The 27,233-nt window shown below is 46.8% G+C and overlaps 1 protein-coding gene across 1 annotated transcript in view; it reads right to left on the bottom strand.

The window, feature by feature from the left end:
* The window catches only part of NUP214 (nucleoporin 214), a 94,007-nt gene that overhangs the window by 44,946 nt on the left and 21,828 nt on the right, over positions 1-27,233 (bottom strand). The window contains 12 exon segments of the mRNA XM_042964819.1: positions 2,137-2,236; positions 4,329-4,490; positions 5,609-5,728; positions 5,731-5,868; positions 14,198-14,281; positions 14,378-14,463; positions 15,367-15,549; positions 17,529-17,632; positions 20,781-20,939; positions 21,872-22,021; positions 22,229-22,315; positions 25,290-25,384. Of these exon segments, the coding sequence (XP_042820753.1) occupies positions 2,137-2,236; positions 4,329-4,490; positions 5,609-5,728; positions 5,731-5,868; positions 14,198-14,281; positions 14,378-14,463; positions 15,367-15,549; positions 17,529-17,632; positions 20,781-20,939; positions 21,872-22,021; positions 22,229-22,315; positions 25,290-25,384 (1,468 nt within the window).

Raw genomic sequence — 27,233 nt, 5'->3', positions numbered from 1 at the left:
GATCTCGCAGTTCATGGGTTTGGGCCCGGCATGGGGCTCTGTGCTGACAGCCCTATGTCTCCCTCTCCCTTCCCTGCTTGTGTTCTGTCTCCCTCTCTCAAAACCAAATAAACATTAAAAATAAAGAAAGAACCAGAAGCTTCCTGCTGAAACCACGGGTCATCACAACTATTTATTAAAGCTCACAGACTTTTATACTAAAAAAAGGTGAATTTTACTATATATAAATCGTGCCTCAATTTAACACATTTTGCTAAAGTTAAAAAACAAAACAAATCAGATCAGGTCACACACCTACCCCAAGGCAGCCAACGGTCAGCAGCCAGGTCCTGACCGAGGTTCCCTAGATGTTACCGGATACAGGAATCCACACCCACCTAACTCCCTGACCTCCTCTCCCTGGGCCCTCCCTCCCGCTCCGGCCACCGGCGGCCTCCTGGCTGTCCTCGACTGGCCAGACTCGCTCCTGCTACAGGCCCTGTACTTGGAGCTTTCTTCCCTGAGATATTCATGAGACCTGCTCTCTGACCTTTTGGACTTTACTCAAATGTCAAGTGTCAAAAGCCATGGGAAGGCCTAATTTTACGTACGACAGGAAGATGCAGCTTCATGGGGCAAGCAAACAGCGTCTGGTGTTTCTGAGATACTTTAGTCATGAGCCGTGGAGGAGAGGCACCTTCTTTGGCCAGCCTCTTTAAAACTGTAGCCCGTACCCGGATGACCTCCTTAAATCCCTTCCCTACTTCAGGGTCCTCTGTCACACCTGTCACCATCTTAAATACTTCCTGTCTTACTCATTTCCCTTATTGTTCGTCTCTCCGTGACCAGGGCAGAAGCGGTTGGTTGTCTTTTGCCTGCTTTGTTTAAACGCTTTATCCCCAGCACCTAGAACGGAGTATTAAGTATTTAACGAAGCATTCGTTGAAAGACATAAACGAACGCCAAAATTCCTGAAAGAAATGACGTGTCGGGGGTGTTTTGGTAAAAACAAACCAACAAACCAGCAATCCCACCATGTTAGGCCCCCCCACCCCCACCCTGTCTTGGTACTCTGCCTCCTGCCAGGCCTCTAACCATCCCGGCCTTCTTTCAACTCTTTCAACTTTACTGGGAGAGGCGGTTTTGCGTATCAATTATGCTTAGAGTTAACCTATTACTCAACAAATGGTCACCAAAAGGAACTACGTGCCAGGCGGGGCCTGCAAGCTAAACAACTGTACTGGAGCCCAGTCCTGTAGGGAAGGAAGAGAAAGTTTCTTCAAGATTCCTTTTGAGTTGTTTTGGTCTATTTTTCTCAAGTCAGAGAAGAGGGCACACTGAGAACTGCTCCTCCGACCCAGCCCTTATCAAAGATCTGCTCAGACGAACCATTCGAGGGAAACAAAGGTTAAGAAGGTTAAGTGAAATCACGAAGAGGTGCTTCTCCGTGGTTAACGGCTGAAGTATCTCAGAAACACCAGACCATACTGCTTTCACCGTTAAAACTGGATTTTCCTGCCTTATGCAATATTCTGCCTTTTGGTGGCTTTTCTCCACCTTCCCTACACGAGGAATCTGGCTATAGTTCCCAAACTCGAATGCACAGTTCTTTCCCTTGGGAAGTTCACAACAACCACAAATGCCATCTGGGTATAAACAGCATACCAAAGCGTCAAGGTCACTACAAGATAGGAGAGTGGGTAGGCTTGTTTTTGGCTGTCAGTACAGCCCTGAGATAACTAAGAAATCCCTGGAACGGGCGGGGTTGATACATGGACCAACGTGGAATCAAGAGAAGGCCAGCGGACCAGCAAAACAGGGCCACTCGATAAGGCCAAAACAGAGCAGTGAGCAGACCTGCTCCGTGGGGGTGGCAGAGAGCGGGCCCCATATGGAAAAAACACGGGGCCCGAGGCTGTTCATCCTGCCACTGGACGAATCACCGGATACCAACTCCCTGAACGACGCTGGTCTTCACCATCCCTACGTTCAGACTGAAGACATGCCCCTCAATTCTTCCCTATGCCCGGGAGAGGGTGCGGTGGACTAGAGATCTAACCTAAGAGAACCTAAGGCTCTGCCGGCCCCCTGCAGGCAGTTCCTCGCTATTACGGAAGAGCTCAGGGGGCTGCAACATACTGGAAAGCAGTCACCTACCCCATCGCCGCAGAGGGGGCTCCAGGATTGTTCTTCAGTTCCTGCACGTTTACCACTTGAGGGACATTCTTCAGAGTTGATTCAGTCAAGGTACTTACAGCTATTTAAAGAGAGAGGAGAGGGGCATGTTAATTGCCGTACAGGATCAAAAATTCCAGCCATGTATAAATGCACAACCAGGACACGAATTCAAGCAGTAATCTTATTACGTAAAGGAAATCTACTCTGGGTAGTTCTGCAGCTCTGTGATCAATGGGACGGCCGGCCTACTCCATTCACAAAGATTACGGGATGAGACTGCGCAATTTAATCAGACGTACTATTTTAGGGAAAAAGAACACTGGTCAGCTTTTAAAGGGTGGAACTGCGGCACCTGCCACATTGTTGGCTCGTCCTGAAAAGGGGCGGAGAGAGTAGGAGCATAAGAGAGTAAGAGCGGTGTTCAGGTTGAGGATTTCTGCCACCCACCCGCCCACCCACCCAAACATTCTTTCGCAAGGGCGGCTTACCACCAGATTCTTTTAGGTGCTGGGAATACAAAAAATGTCCAAAACCTAGTTTCTTCTCTAAAGGATCTCACGGCTTAGTGAGGCAGACGCATGAGTAAGACGGAGCTTTTTTTTGCCTTAGGATTTAAAACTGCATTCCGAAACACTAACATTTTCTAAGTAACTACCAAGACGGCCCGAGCAAAGCTCCCGGGTCTCCTCTACGGACATTTCTGGCACAGTGGAAGGCTGTGGCCGAGGTAGGACGGCGGGCCTGTGATGGCCTGCTGTCATTCCCTCCTGCAAGGGAGCGACCAGGCTCGTCCTGCCTGAGCCTGCACACATGTCACCTTTCACATCCAAACGTGCCTACACCTCAGAAATGTTTGCTTCCAAAATGATAACAGAGATCACACCGTCTCCCGCTGAGTGGAACAACCCTACATTCTGGCCGATTTTAAGTTTATAAATCATCAACTCAGTCAGCTTGATCTGGGGCCTACTCAGCGCAATGCCGACCAAGATTCTGCACGTTCCGAGTAACGTTTAAAGAAAACATCAGAGGATTCTATTTGTTCTGAAGGCCCAAAGGTACCTTAGAAAGCTACCTTGTTTGTGCGCTTTCATACCTGTTTGAGGAACTTTAATAAGGGTTTTAATATTAGAACTTTTCTTAGAACGCTTTCATCACTGGACAATGGTAATCCTTTTTTGTCATAATCAGACCACTATGTCTTTTTAGTCTTTTAAAAAGAACGGTCCAAAGGGATACGTGTTCCAAGCAGTGCTAAAATCCACAACCCATTTCCTTCAACTAACACAAAAACACTTGCTTCATGGCAGAGTTTCTCGACTTCAGCAGTATTGACATTTCGGGCCTGGGTGATCCTCTGTTGTGGGGGTGTCCTGTGCACTGTAAGGTCTTTTGTGGCGTTCCTGACCTCCACCCGCTAGAGGCCAGCAGCACCGCCAACTGCTGGCGAGGAATGCGGGGTGAGAAGAGCCTCCACTTGAGAACCAGTGGCTTGTACGAACTGATTAGTGGTAACCGACGCGCTCAAGGCCAACTACTTAGAAACCCTGACACAGAAGATTCTGGGTAGCCGCAAAGCATTGACAAAGTGCAAGCGCTGATTATGATTAGTTCGCTAGACTTTCTGTCTGTAAAGGCTAACCCAGCCGTCTTTAAGAAAACGCCGTACTAAAAAAAAAAGAAAAAAAAGGAAAAAAAAAAAAAGAAAACGCCGTACTGCAACAGAAAGAGCACAGGGGTGGAGTCTGGGTCCTGGAACTTACTGGCTGGGTAACCGTCACCTCTCTCACCTGACATTACTCCGAAGCAAAATGGGCACGCGAAGACTCACCTCCCAGGGGGGCTGGGATCCTTATGACACTATCAGGCAATTTTTAGTGGCTTAAAGCAGACGCTGTTCAAAAGCAGGGATCAACAACTTCATCGGAAAACCACTCGACTGAATGCGGCGGATCTAACACCTCCCCCCAAAACAAAAAAAGCGTCGGATCTAGTCTCTGCCTTCTTGGAACCCTCTCCCCAGAAAGGGGCGGGGGTGAGGGGGCCGTCCCATCGGGCCTCTCTTCTCAAGGGCAGCAGAGAGAGCCGGCTGTTGCCCGGGACCCGCCGTGCCGGCCGGTGACTGCCGAGGCTCCGGTCAGTCTCCGCAAAGCGCAGGGCAGCCGTGTTACCTGGGGCCTGACTGGCCATCTGCCGTCTCAGCGCTGCAGCGGCGGCCGCCTGGGGAGCCGAGATGGGGTGGGAAGGACCAGGTGCGCCGTGTTTCACGGTTTTGGTTGCAAGCATCGTGCTATCGGCCCCTTGAGGAATAAGTTTGCTGGCAGACGTAGACGCTGAAGGAAAAAGAAACCCAAGCGAGGGAGTGGGTCAGGGAGGAGTGCACAGAAGTGAAGACGGCAAATCCCCCAGTGTGAGGTCGCAGGGAAAGCGCTAAGGTTAAAGATGCTTCGGCATAAACACACGAAAGTACCGATGAACTCCCAGGCTGGCGCCTCGATGCTCCAAACATGCCGCGTGCCGTGTGCCTGCTCGACTCTGCCAGCTACGGCACTTGACACAAGCATCTCCTCTGATACAGACCGAGACAGAACTTACAGGCCAACAGAGGTCAAGGCCTCGCTCTCCTCTCATAAAAATCTCTCCATTCCAGCACCTCCCGATCGGTAAGTGCTTGTTCCCTGTTAGAAGTCGCTTCAGTGTGGGGTGCTCGGAGGCTCAGTCGGTTGAGTGGCTGACTCTTGATTTTGGCTCAGGTCGTGATCTCATGGTTGTGAGATCGAGCCCTGTGCCGGGCTTCATACTGAGCATGCGGCCTGCTTAAGCTCGCTCTCTCTCTCCCTCCCTCTGCCCTGCTCACGAGTGTTCTCTCTCAATTTCACTTCGGTGTGAAATCCTGACACCCTGGAACGGAAGGTGTGACAGCCCAACAGTGGTCACCTCTGTGAGCCAATGCTGGGGCAAGCATGGCAGCTGGCAAGGTCCGGGGCAGGATATGGCTAAAGTGATGAGCTGAAACGAGCCAGGATTTGAAAGGCATGAGTTACGGAGATGTGGCTTTAGAGTGAGGCAGACAGCCTCCTCCTCTTACACCTGAAACCACCGTTTTTGTTGTTGTTGTTTTTATGCATGTTTATATATCATCTCTACACCCAACATGGGGCTTGAACCCCCGGCCCCGAGATCAAGAGTCGCTCATTCCACCAACTGAGCCAGCCGGCCGCTCCAACACCTATTTTAGAAACACAAGCTAGACTCAACAGGGAAGCTGTGTCAGTGTGAGCCCGGCCGGGTCCCTCCTTCCTACCTCTTTCAAGGGGACCCACCTCCTTTGAATTTGTCTTCTCATTTCTGAAACACTAGCGGGGATGGGCCGGACTGGACTTACGGGGGTGACCGTGGCACAGTTCCTCCATCGGACCCAAACCTGACGGGGATCTCACCGCTTACTTACCCGAAGTTCCCATCACGCCGGGCGAACCGTGAATCAGGTGAGATTTGGCAAAAGGCGCTGCCTGCGGCAAGACGCCGGGCTGGATGGAAGGGGTGCGAACCACGGGCGCGTGCCGAGGGCCTGCACCGCCGCGTCTTCGTCCTTACAGGACGCCCGCGTGTCTTCGCTCTCCAAAGACTGGGACACGGACGACGTGGAGCTGGCTTCGTCCAAGTCTTCATAGTATCTCTGCGACAGGAAGGCTGACCGAGACAGGCTGGCTGCCAAGCCCGAAACAAACACAAGAGAGACGGTTCAAGCGAGTCTGAGAGCTACGTTACTTTCACTGTCGACGGAGAACTATCCAGTTTAAAAACACTTTAGCGATGACTTATTTTAAGTGGAAGAAGCCGTGGTGGAAGGTGAACACATATGGTTTTGGGTCTTTGCTCAAAGGAAGCTTTGAAAACCCGAGCTGCGTAGGACGGGAACGTTTTGAGTGTCGAACAAACAACAACAAAAAATGTGAAGTAAGAGACGGAATACATGCAAATGCAGGAGACCTCGAGCCCCACCAGAAGCTCTCACAGGCAGAACGACAACAAACCAAGGAAAGTACCAGACAAGCGTCCACCAAAGAGTCACTTTGCAACAACAAACTTTTAAGAACAGGCGTCACACGAACTGGGAAGACTGAATGTCCTCAGTCCCGGTGCCTCCAACACGCCCAATCATCGACTGCTTCTTTTGAATCAATTAGGTTTAAAAAAAAAAAAAAAGTCACTGAAATTAATCCTGACTTTTCCCGCTTTTTCTTTTCTTCCTCCTGTTAAGCGATGAAGGAAGGCTTCCTGCCGTTTTGGAATACATTATTACTTCCCGTATACCAGAAAAACCATACACCAAACAAAAGACCCGGCCCTTTCTCAAGTTGTTTAAGACCACTGCTAACATCTACTGACTTCCTGCCTTACGGGCCCATCGCTCCGCAAGATTTTGTCGCAATAGGCAAATACAACCGAAACCCATCGCTCCCTGCTGGGACTGCTGCACTCGTCAATTTGGTGGCCATGAGCCAAATGGGACTAGGTGCGACAAAAACAATTGAAAGTAATTTAATGAAAATTTCGAGTTGTCAGCTTCACCGGCCACGCGACAACTACGTGTGGCTACCATAGTGGAGCGCACAAATATAGAATATTTCTCTGGTCGATGCAAGTTCTACCGGACAGCACTTTGCCAGAGTATTCTCGTGCACGTACTTATGCAACAGGGTGACTTAGAAATACCATCCCAAACCACCGGCACTGCTAGTGAAAGTGCAGTGCAGATTTCCCAAGACCGTACTTGGCGCCAGGTGCCGTGAAAGGGATCTATATAAATGATCCCCTTTAATCCTCCTATCTACCCTAGAAAGTAAAAATTGCTATGATTGGACTTTATAACTAATGCTTAGGAAGGCTGGGGTGCCTGGGCAGCTCAGTCAGCTAAGGACCCGAATCTTGGTTGCAGCTCAGGTCATGACCTCACAGCTTCTTCGTGGGTTCAGGCCCGGCATCGGGCTCTGCGGTGGCAGCATGGAGCCTGCCTGGGATTCTCTCTCTCCCTCTCTCCCCCACTGTGCCGTCTCTGTCTCTCTCTCAAAATAAATAAAAAACTTGACCACGTCCTAAACAATATCACATAAGACTGAACCCTGTGTGAGGCAGAACTGTAACCCCATGACCTTTGCCCCTGGTGCCACACCCATAAGGTTATGCTTCGTCGGACGGCAAAGGGATGCTGCAGACATAATTAAGGTTACTCGTCAGTGGGTCTTAAGATAGGAAGGCTGGCCTGGATCATCCAGGTGAGTCCAATGTAAAATCTCACGAGCATTTCAAGGCAGAGGAAGTCAGAGAGCTGAGGCATAAGAAGACCGTGCTCTCGCTGGCTTGCAGATGAAGGGGCTGGGAGCACGTGGCAAAGAAACACGGACCTCAGTCCTACAGCTGCAATGAACTGAATTCTGCCAGCAAGTGGAATGAGCTTAGCAGCGGACTCTTCCCCAGAACCTCCAGGCCAGAGCCCAGCCCGGCCACCATCTTGGCTTCCGCCCAGGAGCCCCGAGCAGAGGACACAGTTGAGCCCCTCTGCGCCTGGACTTCTGCCCCACACATCTGTGATGCTTTCAGCCACTAAAGGTGGTGCTTTCAGCCACCAAAGCCGTGTAACAGCGTGTGCAGAAAACAAACACAAACCTCACATTTTCTCAGGGCCACCGTGCTCTAAAAGAGTTCTCTAAAATCTTGGTTCCCGAGAGGTAATAGCAACAAAAGACGATTCACATCCACTGCCTTCAAGAACTGGATAGAGAGAGACTGACATTACTACGTAACTCCCAAGGTCTGATATAGCCCGGGAGACCTCGCAGTTTCCTCCTTCATCATCGGGAGGCCATTAGCTGACCTTGGATGGAGGGAGAGCCACTGGATGAGACATACAAGCGCTATGCTCACTCGCAGAGGCCAGGAGGCTGGAAGGCCCAGTCTCCCAGCGGTGCTGTCCTCACAGCTGATGTGAGCCGCTCCCTGCTGGGCTCAAGGATGCAGCTACCTCCTGGCATGAGAAAAGGGGCCCGTTGAAACCTAAAGAATCTTTTTCTGCTTAAACTCCAACTCAGATTAGAAAAGGCAGAATGCCAGGTTAAGAGAAAAAAAGAAAGACCGAAATCATCGGTAGATGCAAACGTCCCATCTCATGGGGAAACATACAGAAAGTATCACCTTTGAGCTCAAGACAAGGATGCCCACTCAACACTTTAATGGACTCTGCACTGACCGTCCTAGCCAAAGAAATAAGGAAAGAAAAAATAAAGGAACAAGAAAGTAGAAACAAAGTGTATCTATGGAGACTATAACTATTCCCATAGAAAGTCCAAGAAATAGCCACAGACATTATTTGAATAAATGAGTTTAGCTAGGCTGCTGGATACAAAATCAAACAAAAAAATCCAATATATTTCTATTATCACATCTAACATAAAACATAAAATGAAATTTAATGAAAAAAACCCACCATTTTAAGAACATCAAAAATACGAAACTCTATGAATAAATCCAATAAAAGATGTGTATGTCTGTCATGAAGAAAACACTGAGAAATTAAAGACCCCACTAAACACACACCATGTTTAGGAACTGAAAGATCAACACTGTACAAACATCAATTCTCTCAAGTCAGTCTAGAGATTTTATGCAATCCCAATCAAAATCTCAACTTTTCTTCTAGAGTTGAGGGATACAGAATTTAGCAAGACAATTCCGATATTAATATGGAGATGGAAAGCAAGCGCCAAAGCATTCTAGATCACAGGTCAGCAAACTAAGACCATGAGGCAGCTACCTGTTTTTATAAATAAAGTTTTATCGAAACACAAACAAGCCCATTCGTTTATATACTGTGTATAGCTGCTTTCTCATCACAAGGGCAGAGTTGAATCAGGTACAACAGAAATCATGGGGCCAGCAAGCCTACTATACACATATGTAGACATATGTGTATATACATATATTTTTTACATTTGTTTATTTTTGAGAGAGAGAGAGAGAGACCCAGCGTGAGCAGGGGAGGGGCAGAGAGAGAGGGAGACACAGAATCTGAAGCAGGCTCCAGGCTCCGAGCCGTCGGCACAGAGCCCGACGCGGGGCTCGAACTCACAGACCGTGAGATCAGGACCTGAGCCGAAGTCGGATGCTTCACCGACTGAGCCACCCAGGCACCCCTTTACTACCTTTAAGAAAAAAAGTTTGCCAACCCCTGTCCTAGACTGTAGAGCTTTCTGTGATGATGGCATTACTCCATCTATGTTTCCCGTCACAATAAACACTAGTCGCATGCGCCTACTGAGCACTTGAAATGTGGCTACTGGGTTTGCGTAACTGACTTTTTAACTTTAGTTTTTATTAATTTAATTTAAACAGCCTATTGTATTAGACAGCACAGCTTCGGAATTTAGAAAAAGAACAGTACTGAGGCTTTATTTTAGTAGGAGTTAATTAAGGCAACGTAGTAGCAGTGGTTTCCAACCAGTGTGTGAGACCAACAGACCTGCACACAAGGATAACTGATTTATAACAAAGGTGGCCACAAAGCAGTGAGGAAAGGGGTCCTTTCAATAAATATTATTGGGATGATCAGCTATCTAAATACAAAACACGTATGTCTCAGGCACAAATCAATTCCAGACAGTATACATCCACACAATGGACAACTATTCAGCAACGAAAAGGAACGAGCTACTTATGTGTGTACGCATCACACATGTGTGTTTTGAGGGAACCTCAAAAACACACTAAGTGAAAGAAACCAAACAGAAAAACTAGATGTGATCCCATTTATATGCAATTCCCAAAAAAGGAAGATCCACACAGAAGGAAAAGACATCAGTGGCTGCCGGGGGCAGAAGACGGAACGACCACAAAGAAGCAGGAGAAAACTTCCCGAGGGGTGCAGGTGTTCCCAGACTGGAATGTGGGGACAGCGATACGATCCCGTAAGTTTTAATAAAAATTCTCAAACTCTATGCTTATAGAAGATGAATCTTATGTAAACCATACCTCAATACCATCGTTCAGAAGAAAACCAATTCCAGGTAGGTGGTAAATCTAAATCTGCAACGCAAAACGTTAACATTTCCAAACAACGAGAAAAGTGCGCGCATACTCTTGTTACCCCGTCCTACAGAAGGATTTCTCAAACCGAACACGGAAAGCACCAACTGCCCCAGAAAAGGCTGGTAAGTCTATTTTAAAACTAAGCGCCTCTGTTTTTGCCAAAAGACATCACCGAGAGGGCAACGAGGAACAGAGGGGGTCCCTACAACCCATATAACCACGAAGGGCTGGTATCCAGAATGAATAAAAAGCTTTACAAATCAGTAAGAGAGATCACCCCATAGGTAAATGAGCAAAGATGGCGTCACACACTTCACGAAAGTCAACTATTAACTAAATATTTAGGAACACGTAAAAGGGTTACACCAGAGTTTCAAAGGAAAAAAAACTGACACTATTAAGCTTGGCAAAGATGCAGAAAACTGAAATAGTTTTACCTTGACGGTAAGAGTAAAATAAGCTGGTACACCCACTTTGGAAAACTGCACAGAAGAATCCACCAAAGCCGAGCGTGCGGACAGAGTACAAACCACTTCCATTCCGAGCCACGTGGCCAAGTAAGAGGAGGACGTATGTGTCCCAAGGACGTGCACAAAGATGTTCAGAACAACATTCTATTCTATCAGCTAAAAACCACAAACACTAAATGCCCACTAAGAGGAGAATGGATGAACAGGTGCGGCACATTTATACAGCCAAATACCACATAAACAGCCACAAAAACCATCACGGCCTCCCGTGACGACTGAGGACTCTTACAAACCTGCTGTGCAACAAGAGAAATCCATCCAGAGAATAAACGAATGGACGGAGACAGCAGGCCAAACCCTCAAAAACCAGGCAAAACCAAACGACAGTGTCTGGGGAGACAGGCTCCAGGTAGTAAAGCTCACAACAAAAGCCAAGTCAAGGAGATTAAAGAGAATGACAACTTCACGCAATGTCCAGCCCTAAACCGGATCCTTGATTTAAAAAAAAAAAAAAGAGTTGCCATGAAGGCCCAAAGAGGGACAGCTGGTAAACTGTGAGTATGGACTGCATATTGGTAACAGTGTTCTGTGAATGTTAAATGTTCTACCCCTGACCACTGTATTATTGTGTAAGAGAATATCTTGCTTTTAAAGGACACATGCTGGTTAATTTAGGAGTCACGAGTCCTGTCTGCAACTTATTTTCAAATAGTTCATTAAAAACAGTAGAGAGACCTGTACTCTAAAAATTACAAAACACCGACGAAAGAAATTGGAAAGAACACAAAGAGACAGAAAGACGTGCCGTGCTCACGGACTGGAGGAACAAATAACGTCAAAATGGCGATACTACCCAAAACAATCTATACATTTAACGCACTCCCTATCAAAACACCAACAGCATTTTTCACAGAACTAGAACAAACAATCCTAAACTCTGTATGGATCCACAGAAGACCCCAAACAGCCAAAGCAATCTTGGGAAAGAAGAACAAAACTGGAGGCATCACAATTCCAGACTTCAAGTTCTATTACAAAGCTAAAGTAATCAAAGCAGTATGGTAAAAACAAAACAAAACAAAAAACAAACAAAAAAACAGACCAAAACAAAAATCCAAAAAACAGTATGGTACTAGCACATTAAAATAGATCGCACAGACCAATGGAACAGAATAGAAAACCCAGAAATAACCCCACAAGTATATGCTTAACCTTTCACAAAGGAGGAAAGAATACACACAATGGTAAAAGGACAGTCTCTTCAACAAATGGCGGTGGGAAAGCCGAACTGCTACACGCAGCAGAATGAAGCTGAACTATTTAATTTTACTACACACAAAAATAAACTCAAAAAAAGGGAGCCCAGGTGGCTCAGCTGGTTGAGCGTCTGACTCTTGATTTCGGCTCAGGTCATGATCTCAGGTCACGCTCTGTGGACTCGAACCCCACGTTGGGTGCTGCGCTGACAGCGTGGAGCCTGCGTGGGATTCTCTCTCCCTCTCTCTCTGCCCCTCCCCTGCTCACGTGTGCACACACACGTGCTCTCTCTCACAAATAAATAAAATTAAGAACAATAATAAACTCAAAATAGATCAAGGACCTAAATGTGAGACCCGAAGCCATTAACGATCCTAGAAGAGAGCACAGAAAGCAATTTCTTTGACATCGGCCATAGCCACACCTTTCTACACAGGTTTCCTGAGGGAAGGGAAACAAAAGCAAAAATAAACTACTGGGACTACATCAAAACTAAAAGTTTCGCCAACAAAACTAAAAGACAACCTACGGGATGGAAGAAGATATTCGCAAATTATCTGGTAAAGGATTAGTACCCAAAATCCAAGAACTTCTACAAGTTGACACCAAAAACCCCAGATAATCCAATTAAAAAATGGGCAGAAGACACGGACATTTTTCCAAAGAAGTCACACGGATGGCCCACAGACACATGGACAGATGCTCCACATCACTCATCATAAGGAAAACACAAATCAACACTACAATGGGGTATCACCTCACACCTGTCAGAATGGCTAAAAATCAAAAACACAAGAAACGAGGGTTGCTGAGGATGTGGAGAAAAAGGAACCCTTGTGCACTGTTGGTGGGAATGCAAACTGGTGCAGCCACTGTGGAAAACAGTATGGAGGTTCCTCAAAAAATTACAAGTAGAACTACCCTACAACCCAGGAATTGCACTACCGAATATTTACCCAAAGAAAAACAGTAATTCAGAGGCATGCGCTCTGATGTTTACTGTAGCATTATTTACGATAGCCAAATTCCAGAAAGAGTCCAAGTGTCCGTTGACAGGTGAATGGATTAAGACGATGTGAGGTGCATGCGTGCTGCATGCTGCGTGCGTGCGTGTGTGTGTGTGTGTGTGTGTGTGTGTGTGTGTGCGTGTGAGTGTGTAGAAACATAAAAAAGAATGAAATCCTCTAAGGACCTCGTATAAGCAGAATTATACGGTATTTGTCTTTTCGTGACTGGCTTCTCTCTCTTAGCACAGAGTCCTCAAGGTATTCTTTAGATTAAAAAAAAAAAAAAAAAGCTATTAAGAATTCTCTGGTCTTTTTTTACCTAATTCAACATTATATGATTAACGAAAAATTAATAAATCATGATACAGTGAAGATTAAATTTCTTTTAAAAAAAATTTTATTTTTGAGAGAGAGTGTGCAAGAGGGGGAGGGGCAGATGGCCGTGTGGGGTAGACAGAGGATCGAGAACGGGCTCTGGGCTGAGAGCCCGATCCAGGGCTCCAAGTCACAAACCGTGAGATCATGACCTGAGCCAAGGTCGGACGCTTAGCCAACTGAACCACACAGGAGCCCCTAAATTTCTTTCTTCTATTTTAATTACCAAAGAGCATCTGTTGGTGTAAAAAAGTTTCAACTCAAAACAGAATTTCAAAGAAAAAAGCAGATATGGGCACTAAAGCAAAGCAAAATTATGTATGAAATTACACACGACAAGTATTTTTGAAAGAAGAAAATGGAGACAATAAATCTAGATAAGGTAAGGGAAAAAAATAGTGTTTCATAAGTCACAAAGCTTCTTTCCAGCCAAGTGTGATTTCACTGTCATTCCCTCACCAGTAGTTTCTTTATTTAAGTGATTTTCTCTCCCCCAAATGCAATTCTACTAAAACCCCACACAAAACAGAAAAGTAAAACATCTCCATACAAAGCGGAGACTTGGATCCCTAGAGCCAGCTCAGTCTCCTCCGAACCCTTGGGAATGACCGCCACATAACCTAAGGACTGCGGAATACGGCGTCAAAGCCAAAACGACGACCTCCAACTGCCGTGTCCTGTATGGATAAGCTGCTCCCTACTCCGATATTCAGATGGGCAACAGATTCTGGGGACATGTTCTCTATTTCCCACGAAGAACCAAAGGAAAACACAGACACACAGACCCCCATCCTACTTCCATACCAAGTACTGCGTGTTTTAGGCTAAAAAATTCAGGACCTTTACCTGGAGCGGTGGATCTCACTGGGGGCGTCTTCCTCTTGGCCAAGAAGTTTCTCAGTTGTGCTTGTTTCACGGGGGACAGTTTGGCTGCAAGAAATTCAAGAACCGTTAAGTACTTAAGACTTGGTTTTTTAAGGTGTCAACAGAAGAGAACAGACAGGTGAAGAAGGAGAAGGTGTTTACCCGGCACTCTGGGCAAGGGCTTGGTGTGGGATTCTATGCTGGTTTTCAACAAGGCATTGCGGAGACTTTCAAGGTCACTGTCAAAACTGAAAAGAGGACAGGGTTAGCTACAAACCGACTACGACCTGAGAAATCTCCCCGAATATAAATGCCAGAGATGAGAGCATCCCTAATATAGAAACAGGAGATCCGAGCCATCAGTGTAGTCAATCCAAAAGGAGACGGATTCCAACCTCCCCCCCGACCAGCAAACACAGCACCAACAGTGCTTCAGCACAAAGCGCATCTGGCCTAAAGGCACAACCACAAAATCACCCTAGGAACTTCAGGGGGAAAACTGTCTAACTGTCGGGTCTGAAAGTTTCTGCTCAAAGTGACAAGTCTTGAGTTTCTAGAAAAGTTTGTCAACCTAATTCTACCAGTTAATTTTCTTTTTTAAAAAATGTTTATTTTTGACAGAGAGAGAGAGAGAGAGAGAGAGAGAGAGAGAGAGAGACAGAGACACAGAGTGTGTGTGTGTGTGTGTGTGTGTGTGTGCGCGTGCGCAAGCAGGTGAGGGGCAGACGGGGGGCGGGGGGACAGAGGATCCAAAGCAGACTCTGCACAGACAGCAGAGAGTCCGATGTGGGACTCAAACCCACGCAACGTGAGATGATGACCCGAGCTGAAGTCAGACACTTAATGGATTGAGCCACCCAGGTGCCCCTCTACCAGCTGATTTTCAAAAGAACAACACTGTTTCTGTAGAATCTGCCGTCATCTATTGGCACCTGTTTCATCAGGCACACTTAATTTCACTCTGATAATCCTCTGACGGAGGTATTGTTACCTCCATTTTTTTAGGATCAGAGAGGGTGAGGAACCTGACCAGGATCCCACAGGTGACAGCAGAGTCACTTTCAAACCCACATCCGAACTACAACTTTTGCACCTGACTCCCGAGATTCATCGAGTGCCAGTGGCATTGCCGGGCCTGTTTTCCTGCACACCTGTGAGGGCTGCTCTGGGAGCTAACATCCGAGGGAAGGCTCCACTGGGAGGTCTGGTTATAGAGACGGAGCTGCTGGAGACTGTCCACCAGTTGGTTCAACCTCTTCCTCTGCTGGTTGATGATTTCCCGGTTGTTGGCGAGGGTGTTAAACAGCGTCTCTCGCTCCGGGACGAGCAAGCGCCTGGTGACGGCAAAGAGGAAGGAATTCAGCGTGAATGGTCCAAGTACCACGACCGTAACAGTGAAAGTATAAAATGGAGAACACCCAGGAGACAAGCAGCGTCGGGGAATTACCAGAACATAAAAAGAGGATGAAAGCTGTACAAAGATGATACAGAAAGAGGAACAAGCGGCTTAGGGTAAGCAGGCCAGGCCCGCAGCAAAGGACAGCGTAACCAGACAAAACCTCACGGAGGTTCTCGACAAGGGTGGGAGGCAGAGTCAAAAGTGAGGGCAAGGAGGAGCACGTTCAGCTACACACTCAGGGTGTGTGTGGTTTTTTGTGTGTAAATTATACTAACAAACAAAGCCCGGGGTCCACTGGAGGTCTATGGGGAGGTCATGTCTCCAGCGTGCTATCAAGAAACACTGGGATTAAGCACGCAGTGCAGCAGCGAGGGGATAGCCCACCTGAAAGAGCTCAAACAAGAAAGGAACAACAGTCCCCTTCTTTCTGGTGACAAGGCAGTTCAACATAAATTTCTAAAAAGGCATTTCAGTAGGGTACAAGGTAATATTTAGAAGGGCTTAAAAACAGAGATGCACCAAAAAACTATACAGATTTAAGAACTTAAACTCTGCAGAAAGGGAAGTTAAAAAAAAAAAAAAAAGGCACACGAAGGAGAAAATCCATAGGGTTGTCATAAAGGAGAAGAGAGTCTGGTTTCTCCGTTACCATCATGTACTTTAACAAAACTTTTACAAAAGCCAACTTCTTAATTAGCAGAGAGAAATCCAACAAGATTCAGAACAGAATGTTCCTGCTGTCGGGTCAAGCCATTCTCTCCCATGCGCTTGAACGTGAATTCAGAACCAGGGCAGGGAGTGTGAAACCTCGAATGGGGCCCCACTGCCCAGGGGACAAGTGCTCCAGGCCAGAGGCCACGGAACCCTCCCCCTGACCGGCATCCGGAGCATCAACGCTCACCTCTACCTTCCCTGATCTGTGCTCCAAACGGAGGCACGCAGGTCAGGTACAAAACCTTCCTCCACACTGTACGATGCCATGTATTAAATTCTGTTTACTGAATTTTAAGCACATTCGAGCCCTGCCCCTGACATCACACCCAGGTTGCCCCACTTACAAGTTCTGTGATCCCACAGCTTCATAAACAAGTAAACAGATCATTTCCCGGTCTGTTTCCTTACAGGGCTAATCACACTAATCAAGTGTAGGTGTTTCAAAACGCGAGCATTTTGAGGGCCGATCTGTTTCTCCGCTTTCCTGTGGGCACTTCACTGTTCTCACAATGTACTGCTTTCTGTTCCTTAGGGAACACAGAGGGCATACAGCCAAACATCCGGGGACGGAAGGCCAGGGTAGGACAAAGTTCTCCTGTGCCTTCCTTCCCTTCCTTCCTTGTAAGTCATCCACACTAATTAGGAATGCTTCCTCAACAAGATTTGGAATATACAGAAAAGCAGAAAAGTTCCCCTTAACCCCATTCGCAGCTGTAAACGAATATGGGGACAGATTTCTAGCCTTTTTTCTACACTGAGACCTCCAAACTGAGATCATCCAGTATGGTTTTTTTGTCTTCTCCTTTTCCATATTTTATCTATCGGATCTAACAATTATCATTATGTGATTATTTCATATATTTCACGTCACACACAACACGTATCTAATGATTTTCTGACAACATGCTACGCAGCGGTCACGCAGAATTCTGTGACCGGACTCACGGGGTGGCTCCTCTAACTTCCAGATACTAGGTCACGTCCAATTTCTATCATAAATTGTGCCGCGACACAAACTCCTCTATGTTGATGGTCGTGAGAGTTGCTATTATTTCTGTAGAACACGTTTCTAGGAATACGGTGACTGGGTCGCAAAAAAGAAACACCTGTAGGGTTTTGGATCCATGTTCCTAAACCATCTTTTAAAAAGCTTACGGCAGTATCTCCTGCCACCCACGGTGGATGAGGGACCTTGCTCACTTTTGTTTTCTCTTTTGTTCCAGATGCCGATCCCATTCCAAGTCCAGCACGTCATTCACATCTTGGACGGCAAATTTCACATACTGATGGAGGCGCCGGATTTCCTACAAGGAAAAAAAAAAAAAAAAATGAGAAAGCAAACGACTCTGTTTTCCAGGAGCCTGGAGGGAGGTGCACCAAAACAACCAAAAGAATTTTGCAATGTTTTTCTACTAAGAACCAGAAGGAACAAAGAAAATACAACAGGCTTTAATCGAATCGTTCGAATGGCGTAATTAAAACGAACAACGGAACTCAACCTTTTTAACCGTGACAGAGAGGCGGCGCAAAGCAACGGGAAAGAGATCGGGCGTGCCGGTCTAGGGCTCCGGGGAAAATGCTGTGGCTCATTCTCTCATTTGTCAGCTCCCACAGAGTAACTCAACATGCTCCGGGAATTTTCCACTGCACGCTGCTGCTCAGACAGCGCACCCGTGTAGGTTTTGCTCTCCCGCCCGTGAAATTAACTGTAACACAGACAAAACTATCCTACAAGAGCGCCGCAGATAATTCTGAACCTGTCTGTTCACAGCACAGGACCCGTAAGTCTTCCTACCGGTGGAGAAAAACTCCCCTCTCCTCAAAGGGGAGTATCAGCAATAGAAACTGAATTGACCATCACTAAAATTCACATCTATTCATCTTAGGCCTGCAGTAGTTTTCTTTAAGTTTCAATGCAGAGTTAACCTTCATGGCTATACAACCACATTCTCGAAAATAAAAAGAAGATAAAGCATTCCTTTTTTTTTTTTTTTAAATTTTTTTTTATTAACGTTTATTTTTGAGACAGAGAGAGATAGAGCATGAACAGGGGAGGGGCAGAGAGAGAGGGAGACACAGAATCGGAAGCAGGCTCCAGGCTCTGAGCCATCAGCCCAGAGCCCGACGCGGGGCTCGAACTCACGGACTCACAGAGCGTGAGATCGTGACCTGAGCTGAAGTCGGACGCTTAACCGACTGAGCCACCCAGGCGCCCCTGAAGATAAAGCATTCCATTAAGCACATACATAAAGGCAGGCAACGTGCGACACACCGGGAGTCATCTTTACACCTGTACAAAGTTCGTACCGTGTTTCATTTTAAAAATTACTCTGGGGTAAGGGTATATGCCCCAACTGAAAGAGAGCAAATGTCATTTAAAAAGAGCCAGGCTGGGGCGCCTGGGTGGCTCAGTCGGTTAAGCGGCTGACTTCGGCTCAGGTCATGATCTCGCGGTGTGTGGGTTCGAGCCCCGCGTCGGGCTCTGTGCTGACCGCTCAGAGCCTGGAGCCTGGAGCCTGCTTCGGATTCTGTGTCTCCCTCTCTCTGACCCTCCCCCGTTCATGCTCTGTCTCTCTCTGTCTCAAAAAAATAAATAAACGTTAAAATAAATAAATAGATAGATAGATAGATAGATAGATAGATAGATAGATAGATAAAAAAGAGCCAGGCTGATCCCAGGGAGAAGTAGCAGTGACCCGAGCAACAAATGTAAGTTGCAACTCCCTGCTCGATGGCGGCGGGGAGGCCTTCTTCTCTGAGCACAAGGGTGACTGTGCCTCTGCGAGCTCACTAGCATTGTTTCTTCCAAGTGCCCTCCCACTCTGTCTACCAGAAAAGCGAGCTTCCCTTTCAAGGCCTGTCATAGATACTTCGTTTCTGTGGCTTAGCGGCTCCCTCGTCTGCAATGCCATAGCAACACGTCCCACGTCATATTTATACGTTCCCTTTTCCACTGCCACGCACCCAGCCACTGGGATGGCACGGCACAGCACAGCGGTTAAGAGCGCAGGCTCTGAGCCACACTCAGGGTCCAGCATTTATTCGTGGGGACATTCGGGCAGTTCCAGTATCTGTTTCCTTCTCCCCTTCCGTACACGCCATATACTGGATAAGTGCTATTATTATCTGCTTAGTACTGTGAAAAGAGAAAAGCATCTCCTTTTGAATGTCCCCCCAGAGCTGCATGCTTTTCTTCCAGTTTGGACACAGGGCAAGAGGTGAAAACGCACGTGACAAGCAAGCGTATCGGGATGCAACATGGAGGGGGTAATCTGAGGAGGGGCAGGCAGGGAGTCTGCTTTCTCTGAGACAGTAAACATCCACGGGCCTCCAGTGATACCACAAGGACTGAGTGACACAGCAGGGGTCCTTCGGCCTCTCCGGGACAGGACCATTTCGCTCATTTCCTACTATAGTCAGTTTACCAGGCGTGGGACAGAAATGGCAGACAGAGTAGAGTCCACAGCCTCCAACCCTCTGAGGCAGGAGGGGACTCAGCCCGGTCACAGACCTCACATCCTAGGTGAGGAAGACCGGCCCGGCCACCCGTGCACCCTTCCCTACCGGGACCCTGGGCAAATGCGAGGAGGCAGGAGGTGACCCCGCTAAGACTGGAGACACAACAATTTTCAGTAAATTGGAAGATGAAAACAAAAACCAGATTTCGCTGCAACAGAGAGTAAGAATAATTATGAACGGATGAGAGAAGTGACCTTGCTGAAGTCCGGTGTACGGGAAAGGGCCCCGGCAAGTGGAGCTTTCCATCAGGTTCCACTCGAACTAACAACATCACCATGGGCAAACTCAGCCCAGGGGACCCGACCTCCTTATCTGCATACTGGGATCAACAACGCTCACCTTGCAGAGCAGCGGGTTTTGAAGTCCAGAAATAATGTGCAAAAAACACCCAGCAGAGTATTAGCACTCAATGAGGAATTGCTACATGAATGCTTATTCGTTATCTGATCGATAAATACATTCTTCCCAACGGTACGCTTTCCCCCAAGCATAAAGTTTAATAAAGAATTCTGTTTGTGGGGCATCTGGGTGGCTCGGTTTGTTTGGGCGTCTGACTTTGGCTCAGGTCACGATCTCGCGGTCCGTGGGTTTGAGCGCCGCATCGGTCTCTGTGCTGACAGCTCAGGGCCTGGAGCCTGCTTTGGATTCTGTGTCTCCCTCTCTCTCTCTGTTCTTCCCCTACTTGCACTCTCTCTCTCTCAAAGGTAAATAAAGCTTAAAAAAAAAAAAAGAATTGTTTGTTTTCATCCTAAAATAATTAAATGGAAAAGTGCAGTTTTCTTTGTCACAGCTAAGGAAATCTATGCAAAGTAGGTAAATGATTCGCAGGAAGTTAACAACTTCATGGGGGCAGTCTTCCAAATCAGGACCTCATAAAGGAGACGGACTGGCAGAGTTTGTTTTACGAAGCTCACCTCGGCCGGATCCTCTTACCTGGAGCTTTGCTTCGCTCTTGGGATCCAGGGGTCTCTTATAGAGCAAGTGCACATATCCAGAGTCACAATTTCTCTCATTTTGCTCTCTGGCTTCTTCAACGCCAGCAAAGCCCTCAAGTAAGGTTGTTTTCAGGGTACTTATATCTCCATGAAGAGACTAGAAAAGGTACAAGGATGTTTTAATACAAAAAAAATTGTGCCATTTCTAAGAAACAGACCTTTCTGCCTGGATCACGGAAGGTGGTGGTTCTCAGTTACCATGACACCCAGGTGTGAACAGTCACGCAAAGAAGAAATTCACTGCACGGAAAGAAAGATACCGATGCTCGCTTTTTAAAAATTAATCTTTTTCCTCATTAAAAACCCCACGCAGTCTATTGGCCAGAAACTCAGAGAAGGAGAAAAGCTATTGACAGCACCTACAGTCCTACTCCCTGAAGATAATCACTGCTGACTCCCTGCAGAGCTCTCCTCTTTCGAAACACGTCAAGGGCAGGGCCCTGGAGGCAGCCGCTCCGGGACTGGCATGTGGAAACTGGGTGGCTTTGGGCAAGTTATTTCACCTCGCTACCCGTCAGCCTCTTGACTTGCAAGAGAGACAGAGCAAGTGGCGCCTACCGAACAGGGCGGTTTGAGGATTCAGCAAGGTGACACACTGCCGGCACACGGTAACCAGGAATGGTAACACGGGAAATACTAGCAACAGCCAACACTTGATGTCTTTATACCGGACACGCCCCTCAACCTAACTCTTTGTTATAACCCAACAATTTACTACAGAATATGGGAAATTTTCAAATATACCTGAACTAGCAACCATAACGGATCTTTCCGGAATGCCCTGTAGGTGTCAACGGGGCAGAAACTGCTACCATTATTCCATTTTCTCAGTCTAAAACCTGGCATAGCTACGTTAACTTGCCCAAAGCCACACGATGAAGTGCTGAAAGTAGGATCTGGACTTTGGCACTCCTAGGCAAACTACTCGCCCTTCTAAAAGCCACCACCAGTGGTCCTCGCAGAATGAAGGACATATACCCACGGAGTGCTAGCAGAGCAACTTTTCCAAGGGCATCAGCAGGCACAGACCTCTGTGGTCTCTTTAATCTCCAGAAGGAAAGTGTGCAGGTCGTCAGATTCCGTTCGCAGAATCTTCATCTCCTCCGAAGTGCCCACTTGGAAACAAGCTTTGGAAGTGCGGGCTTTCAGCTCTCCCAACTCCTTCTGAAAGTGTGCGATCTGCAGAAGCCACGGAAGAGGAAGCCCCCCCTCAGTCTGAACGGCACGGCAGCACCGTCACCGCCCCTGCGCCCTGGCAAGCACGGCCCCCTGGGAGCACCACGGCCGGACGCCGGAACAAAAGGCTCGTGCGGGGTCTGCGCTCAGAGCCGCTCCCGTCTCACTGCCAGAGCTACGGCTGGGAAAAATCTGCAGGATCGACTTTACCTCCTCCCCGATTCCAGCCATCACAGGATCTGACTCTTTCCACGGATGGCCCTGCTTTTCCGTAACAGGAGGCTGAAGTGATTTTGCCTGAAACGGAAGGTGAAAGGTTGACAGGCGCACCCCCACCACACGTACCGATTCTTGAAGCCGCTGCTGCTTCGGCGCCTGCGCCCTCGTGATACGGTCACCGCTCCCTCGCTTGTTCTTTCGAACCCGTGCCGACCGGGTACCTACTTGGTGTAAGGCACGTTCTAGACAGTGGAGAGAGGGGTGAACAAGACGGAGGAGGGCCCTACTCTCGTGGAACTTAACGTCTCCTGGGCCAAGACAGGTAAGAAGTAAACGCTTCAGCTGGCGACAGTGACATGGCAAAAGAGAAAGGGGGTGCTTCTGGAGGTGAGATGGCCCAGAACGCCCTCACCGAGCACAGTCTCCGAACTGAACCCTGAGGTAGAGCAGACAGCTACGGGAAGTTCTGGGGGAAGCACCTTCCAGGCAGCGAGAAGAGCAAGCACAAAGGATGCGAGGCACGAAACACGTGTGGCATGCTGGGGGCAGAGAGTAAATGTGGGCACAGTGATGTCAGGGAGGAAGGTGGAGAGGGCAGGGGTGGGTCACGTACAACTAAAGCAAGGAGTCTGGATGTTTTTCTAAGTGCGCCGGGAAGCTTCTTAGAGTCCCAGGAGAGCTTATTCTTTGCTTTACGATTTTAAAAGATCCCTCCTGCTGTTAAATCGAGCATAGATATCAGTGAGAAGGAGAAGAAGTAGGGAGAGCAGTCAGGAGGGTAACGACGCAAGAGAGGACAATGGCCTGAAAGATGACATTAGCAGGAGCGACAGAGACGTGGATTTAGGTCACACACACACCCCAGCAGAGCACAGATGACAAGTCCTTCCACTAGTAAGGACTAAGGGGAGGTTCTGTTCGATAGAGAAATCTAGAATGACTTCTCGGTTTGGAGCTTGAGCAAACGACCTGGAATGGTTGTGGGGGAGACAGAAATCAAGGATTCTGCCATATGGACGTTAGAAGACATTACAGAGATGGCTTCTAGATTATTTGATATCTGCAACAATTAACAGAGAATTTTTAGACTGCGTGAGCAACCATTAAAACAGCAAACATTTATCTAGTAAATACCATGTGCCATGCACTATGCCTAACACTAGACCCGTCACCTGTGCGTTTACCGTATGCCTGTATGGGTGCATGCCGTGGGCAGGATTGGGGCTGGTTGGGAAAAAGAAGCAAAAACCATGACTCCGGTCCTGAGGGCATGCAAATAATCAAGTGGGGAAGGTGACCTAAAATTCTCTTTAAGTCAAACCATAGAAATAAACGGAGGTGACAAATTATAAATCTAAATATGAAAAGTAAAATAATAAAGCTTTTAGAAAAACATAGGAAAGCATGGGGCGCCTGGGTGGCTCAGTCGGTTGAGCGTCCAACTTCAGCTTAGGTCATGATCTCACCGCTCGTGACTCTGAGCCCCGCATCGGGCTCTGTGCCGACAGAATGGAGCCCGGAGCCTGCTTCCAATTCTGTGTCTCCCTCTCTCTGCCCCTCCCCTGCTTACAGTCTGTCTCTTTCTCTCAAAAATAAACGTTAAAAAAAAAAAATTTAAAAAAAGCAACAACAACATAGGAAAGAAGCTTTTGGACCTTGGAACCAGAAGTGATTTCTAAAATAGAACACAAAGAGCACTCATCATAAAACAAAAGTTGATATACTGAACTGTACCAAGAACTATATTAAGTCATCAAAAGAAACCACAAATAGAATGAAGACAATTCAGAGTGAGAAAGTATCTGCATTATGTGTGCGTGTCTGTGCGTGTGTACCTGACAAGGAACTCTTACGAATCACTAAGACATACACCCCATAAAAGAAGATATTCAATTGGCCAAAACCATATGGAAAAAGGGCTCAGTTTTAGCGGTCATCAGGAAAATTAATTAAAATCATAAAGTGCAACAATAAAAAAATGAAAAATACAAAGACTAGTGAGGATATGGACCAGCTGAACCGCTATATACTCGCGGTGGGAATTTACTAAAGAGAAATCTATGTATATTCTATGGCCCAGCAATTCCATTCCTAGGTGTATGCCCGACAGAAATGCATACGTATGTTCACCCAAAGACATCAACTACCATGGTCACAGCAACGCTATTCGCAATGACTTAAACCCGGAAGCTCTTCAGACGTGTCAAGGGTAGAATAAAGACTTGTAGCATAGCCACCCGATGAATTCCATACAGTCACAACAACACGCATCGATTTCACAAACACTATGTTTGTAAAGCCAACTCAACATTATGTTGAGCCAAACACAAGAATACACGCTGTGTTAAAAGAAAGAAAGAAAGAAAGAAAGAAAGAAAGAAAGAAAGAAAGAAAGAAAGAAAGAAAGAAAAAGAAAAGAAAAGAAAGAATACCGTGTGAACCCATTTCAGAGAAGGTATGAACAGGCCAAACTAAGCTATGCTGTTAGAAGTCATAGCAGGGAGCTCCCTTGGGCCAGGAGAATGAGTAGAAGGGCATACATGAGGGAGAATTCTGGCATTCTGGTAATGTTCCATCTCTTCATCCGGGGGTTGGTTGCCAAGGTGAATTCAGCTGGTGTACGGGTGTATTTTTTTCCCCCATGTGTATTATGTATTAATAAAAAAGTGAAATAAACCAAAATCTTATGGAAAGCCACAGAAACAGAGGACCCCGGATAGATTAGTCGGTTACTTTGGAAATGAGAAAAAAAAAAAATCAGGTGCTACAGTCCTTTCAGACATAAGGAGAATACAACAAAGTGACCAGCACAGCAGGGACAAGCTCAGGAACCAGAAGAGCAGACAATGCTAAGGCTCTGGGGCTGAGATAAATGGCTTTTATGCGCACACATTACAAATGTTCAAGGTTCATGTTCTAGTATTTCCCGTCACGTAGTCCCGAGTACTATTTCAAAGATATGGATTCTAAGACACGAACACCCATTTTATAATAAACACATACGACTGTTCGCATGAACAAACACGGCATTGTAAGTTGAGTTTCAACATACCTGGGGAGAGCCTGACTTTGCCACCGGAGGGGTTATCCTGGGTGACTTCTGTACCATTGAGGACACTGGGCCCAGGCTGCCCTGAGCAGACCGCCCTGCTGGAATAAGAAGGCCGTGAAAACAGCATTTCTTCCCATTCTTTCTCTCAGCGTACGTGTCCTTCACTCAAATAAAAAAAAAAAAAAAAAAAAAAAAAAAGCTTCCCAGTGCCCCTGGCCCCCCTCTTATGATTTCTGTTACTAAGAATGATGTCCACAGTTTTTATTAGCCTGTTCCAAGATAACTAAAAAACACGTATTACATTTTCGGACACGAAACTCTTTTATAAAGCAGATAAAACTGGAAGGTCTCTGAAAGTAGGCATGTGCATTTTCGTGCAGGCCCAGGAGGCTGGCCATTTGGCCCATCCTTACTCCCCAGAGGCACCTGCTGCACCTCTGAGAATGAGGAACAAAGTTTAAATAATCCCATCACCTTGTGAGAACTCGCAGGGTCTTCAGGACCCTCGAGGAAGCTCCTGGAAGCTTCTAGAACAAGCCTTGCTCTGCTTCACTTTAGACTCCCCTAGGGAGCATTTAGAAAACAAACACACCAAAAACTCACACCTAAACCTCACCTCCAGAGAGCCTGATTGAACTGTCAGGGAAGAGATCCCCCCGTGAGTCTAGCATGCTACTGAGGTTGCGATCCAATAACCTAGGACCCTCCAAACTTTAAGAATTAAACAATGGCAGGGGCACCCGGCTGCCTCCATCGGGTGGAGCATGTGACTCTTGATCTTGGGGTGGTGAGTTCAAACCCCACATTTGTGGAGCCTACTTAAAAATAAATGAAGTAAAATTAAAATTAAACTTAATTTAAAAATAAATAAAATTTAAACAATCAATAAAATATAAAATAAAATAAAATAAAATAAAATAAAATAAAATAAAATAATGGCAATGGAAGGGCAGCGAGATGTGGGTGGTGAGCGGTGCGAAAGGAGACTGTAGACGCTCATCATGGTTCAAATCTTCTCTCCTACACTGAAAACAGATGTGAAAAGACTAAGGCAAGTCTCCTGAACTTTCTAGGTCTGTCTTTCAGAATCTGAGGGAAAGTCCTGGAATGAGGGGATTCTGGTAAACTCCATAAAGCAGCCTTCTCTCCTGAGCAATAGGTAAGAGAGAGGATTTCAGGAATTGGCGGCTCAACGCCTGCTCAGGATGTTACCAAGACGACATTATTCCTGACACTCAAACACCAAACGGCTACCCAAACATGTCTGGTATTATCTCTGGCATTGGTGAAAATAACCCACACCTGGCCACCACCACCCTAACCACATAAGCAAGGAAACATGACGCATGTCAGGACAAAATGAGATCGTGCAATGCAATGCACATCACCTATGTGGTATGACCACCCCAAATGTTGAATTGGAATCTCGTCCTATAGAAACAATCGGGTCCAAATTGAGGGCCAGCTCCCTAACTGTTGGCCTGACCTCTTCACGAACGTCAATGCTAAGAAAGAGGAACAGGGCAAAGAAACGTGTGACACTAACGCTAAAGAGAGAAAACTAAAACAGAATACGTGTTCCTTGACTGGAGAGAAAAAAGCCCTAAAGAACACTATTGGGACAACCACGGAAAGGTCAACGTGGGCTACCGATCAGATTATTGTTCAATTTCCTGAGTGTGCTAATGTACCAGGTACCCTTGTATTTGAGAGATACACGCTTAACGTGTTTAGGCTTAACGTGTTTAGGGGTGAAGGGCCCGCGAAGAACTCTCCAACGTCTTAGGAAAAAAATACATGTTAAAAAATAAAGACACAAAGCAAACGGTGCAAAATGTTACCAAGCGTTGCCTTGGCGAAGGGCCCGGTTTTCATTACACAATTTATGCAACCTTTCTGCAGGATGAAAGAAAAAAAGAAAGGCCAGGCACGTCTGTTCATGGA

The sequence above is a fragment of the Panthera tigris genome, chromosome D4 (assembly GCF_018350195.1).
Source record: "Panthera tigris isolate Pti1 chromosome D4, P.tigris_Pti1_mat1.1, whole genome shotgun sequence".
Classification (NCBI taxonomy): Eukaryota; Metazoa; Chordata; class Mammalia; order Carnivora; family Felidae; genus Panthera; species Panthera tigris.
Note: the sequence above shows the minus strand (reverse complement) of the source record. Positions and strands in the feature narration are given on the sequence as shown.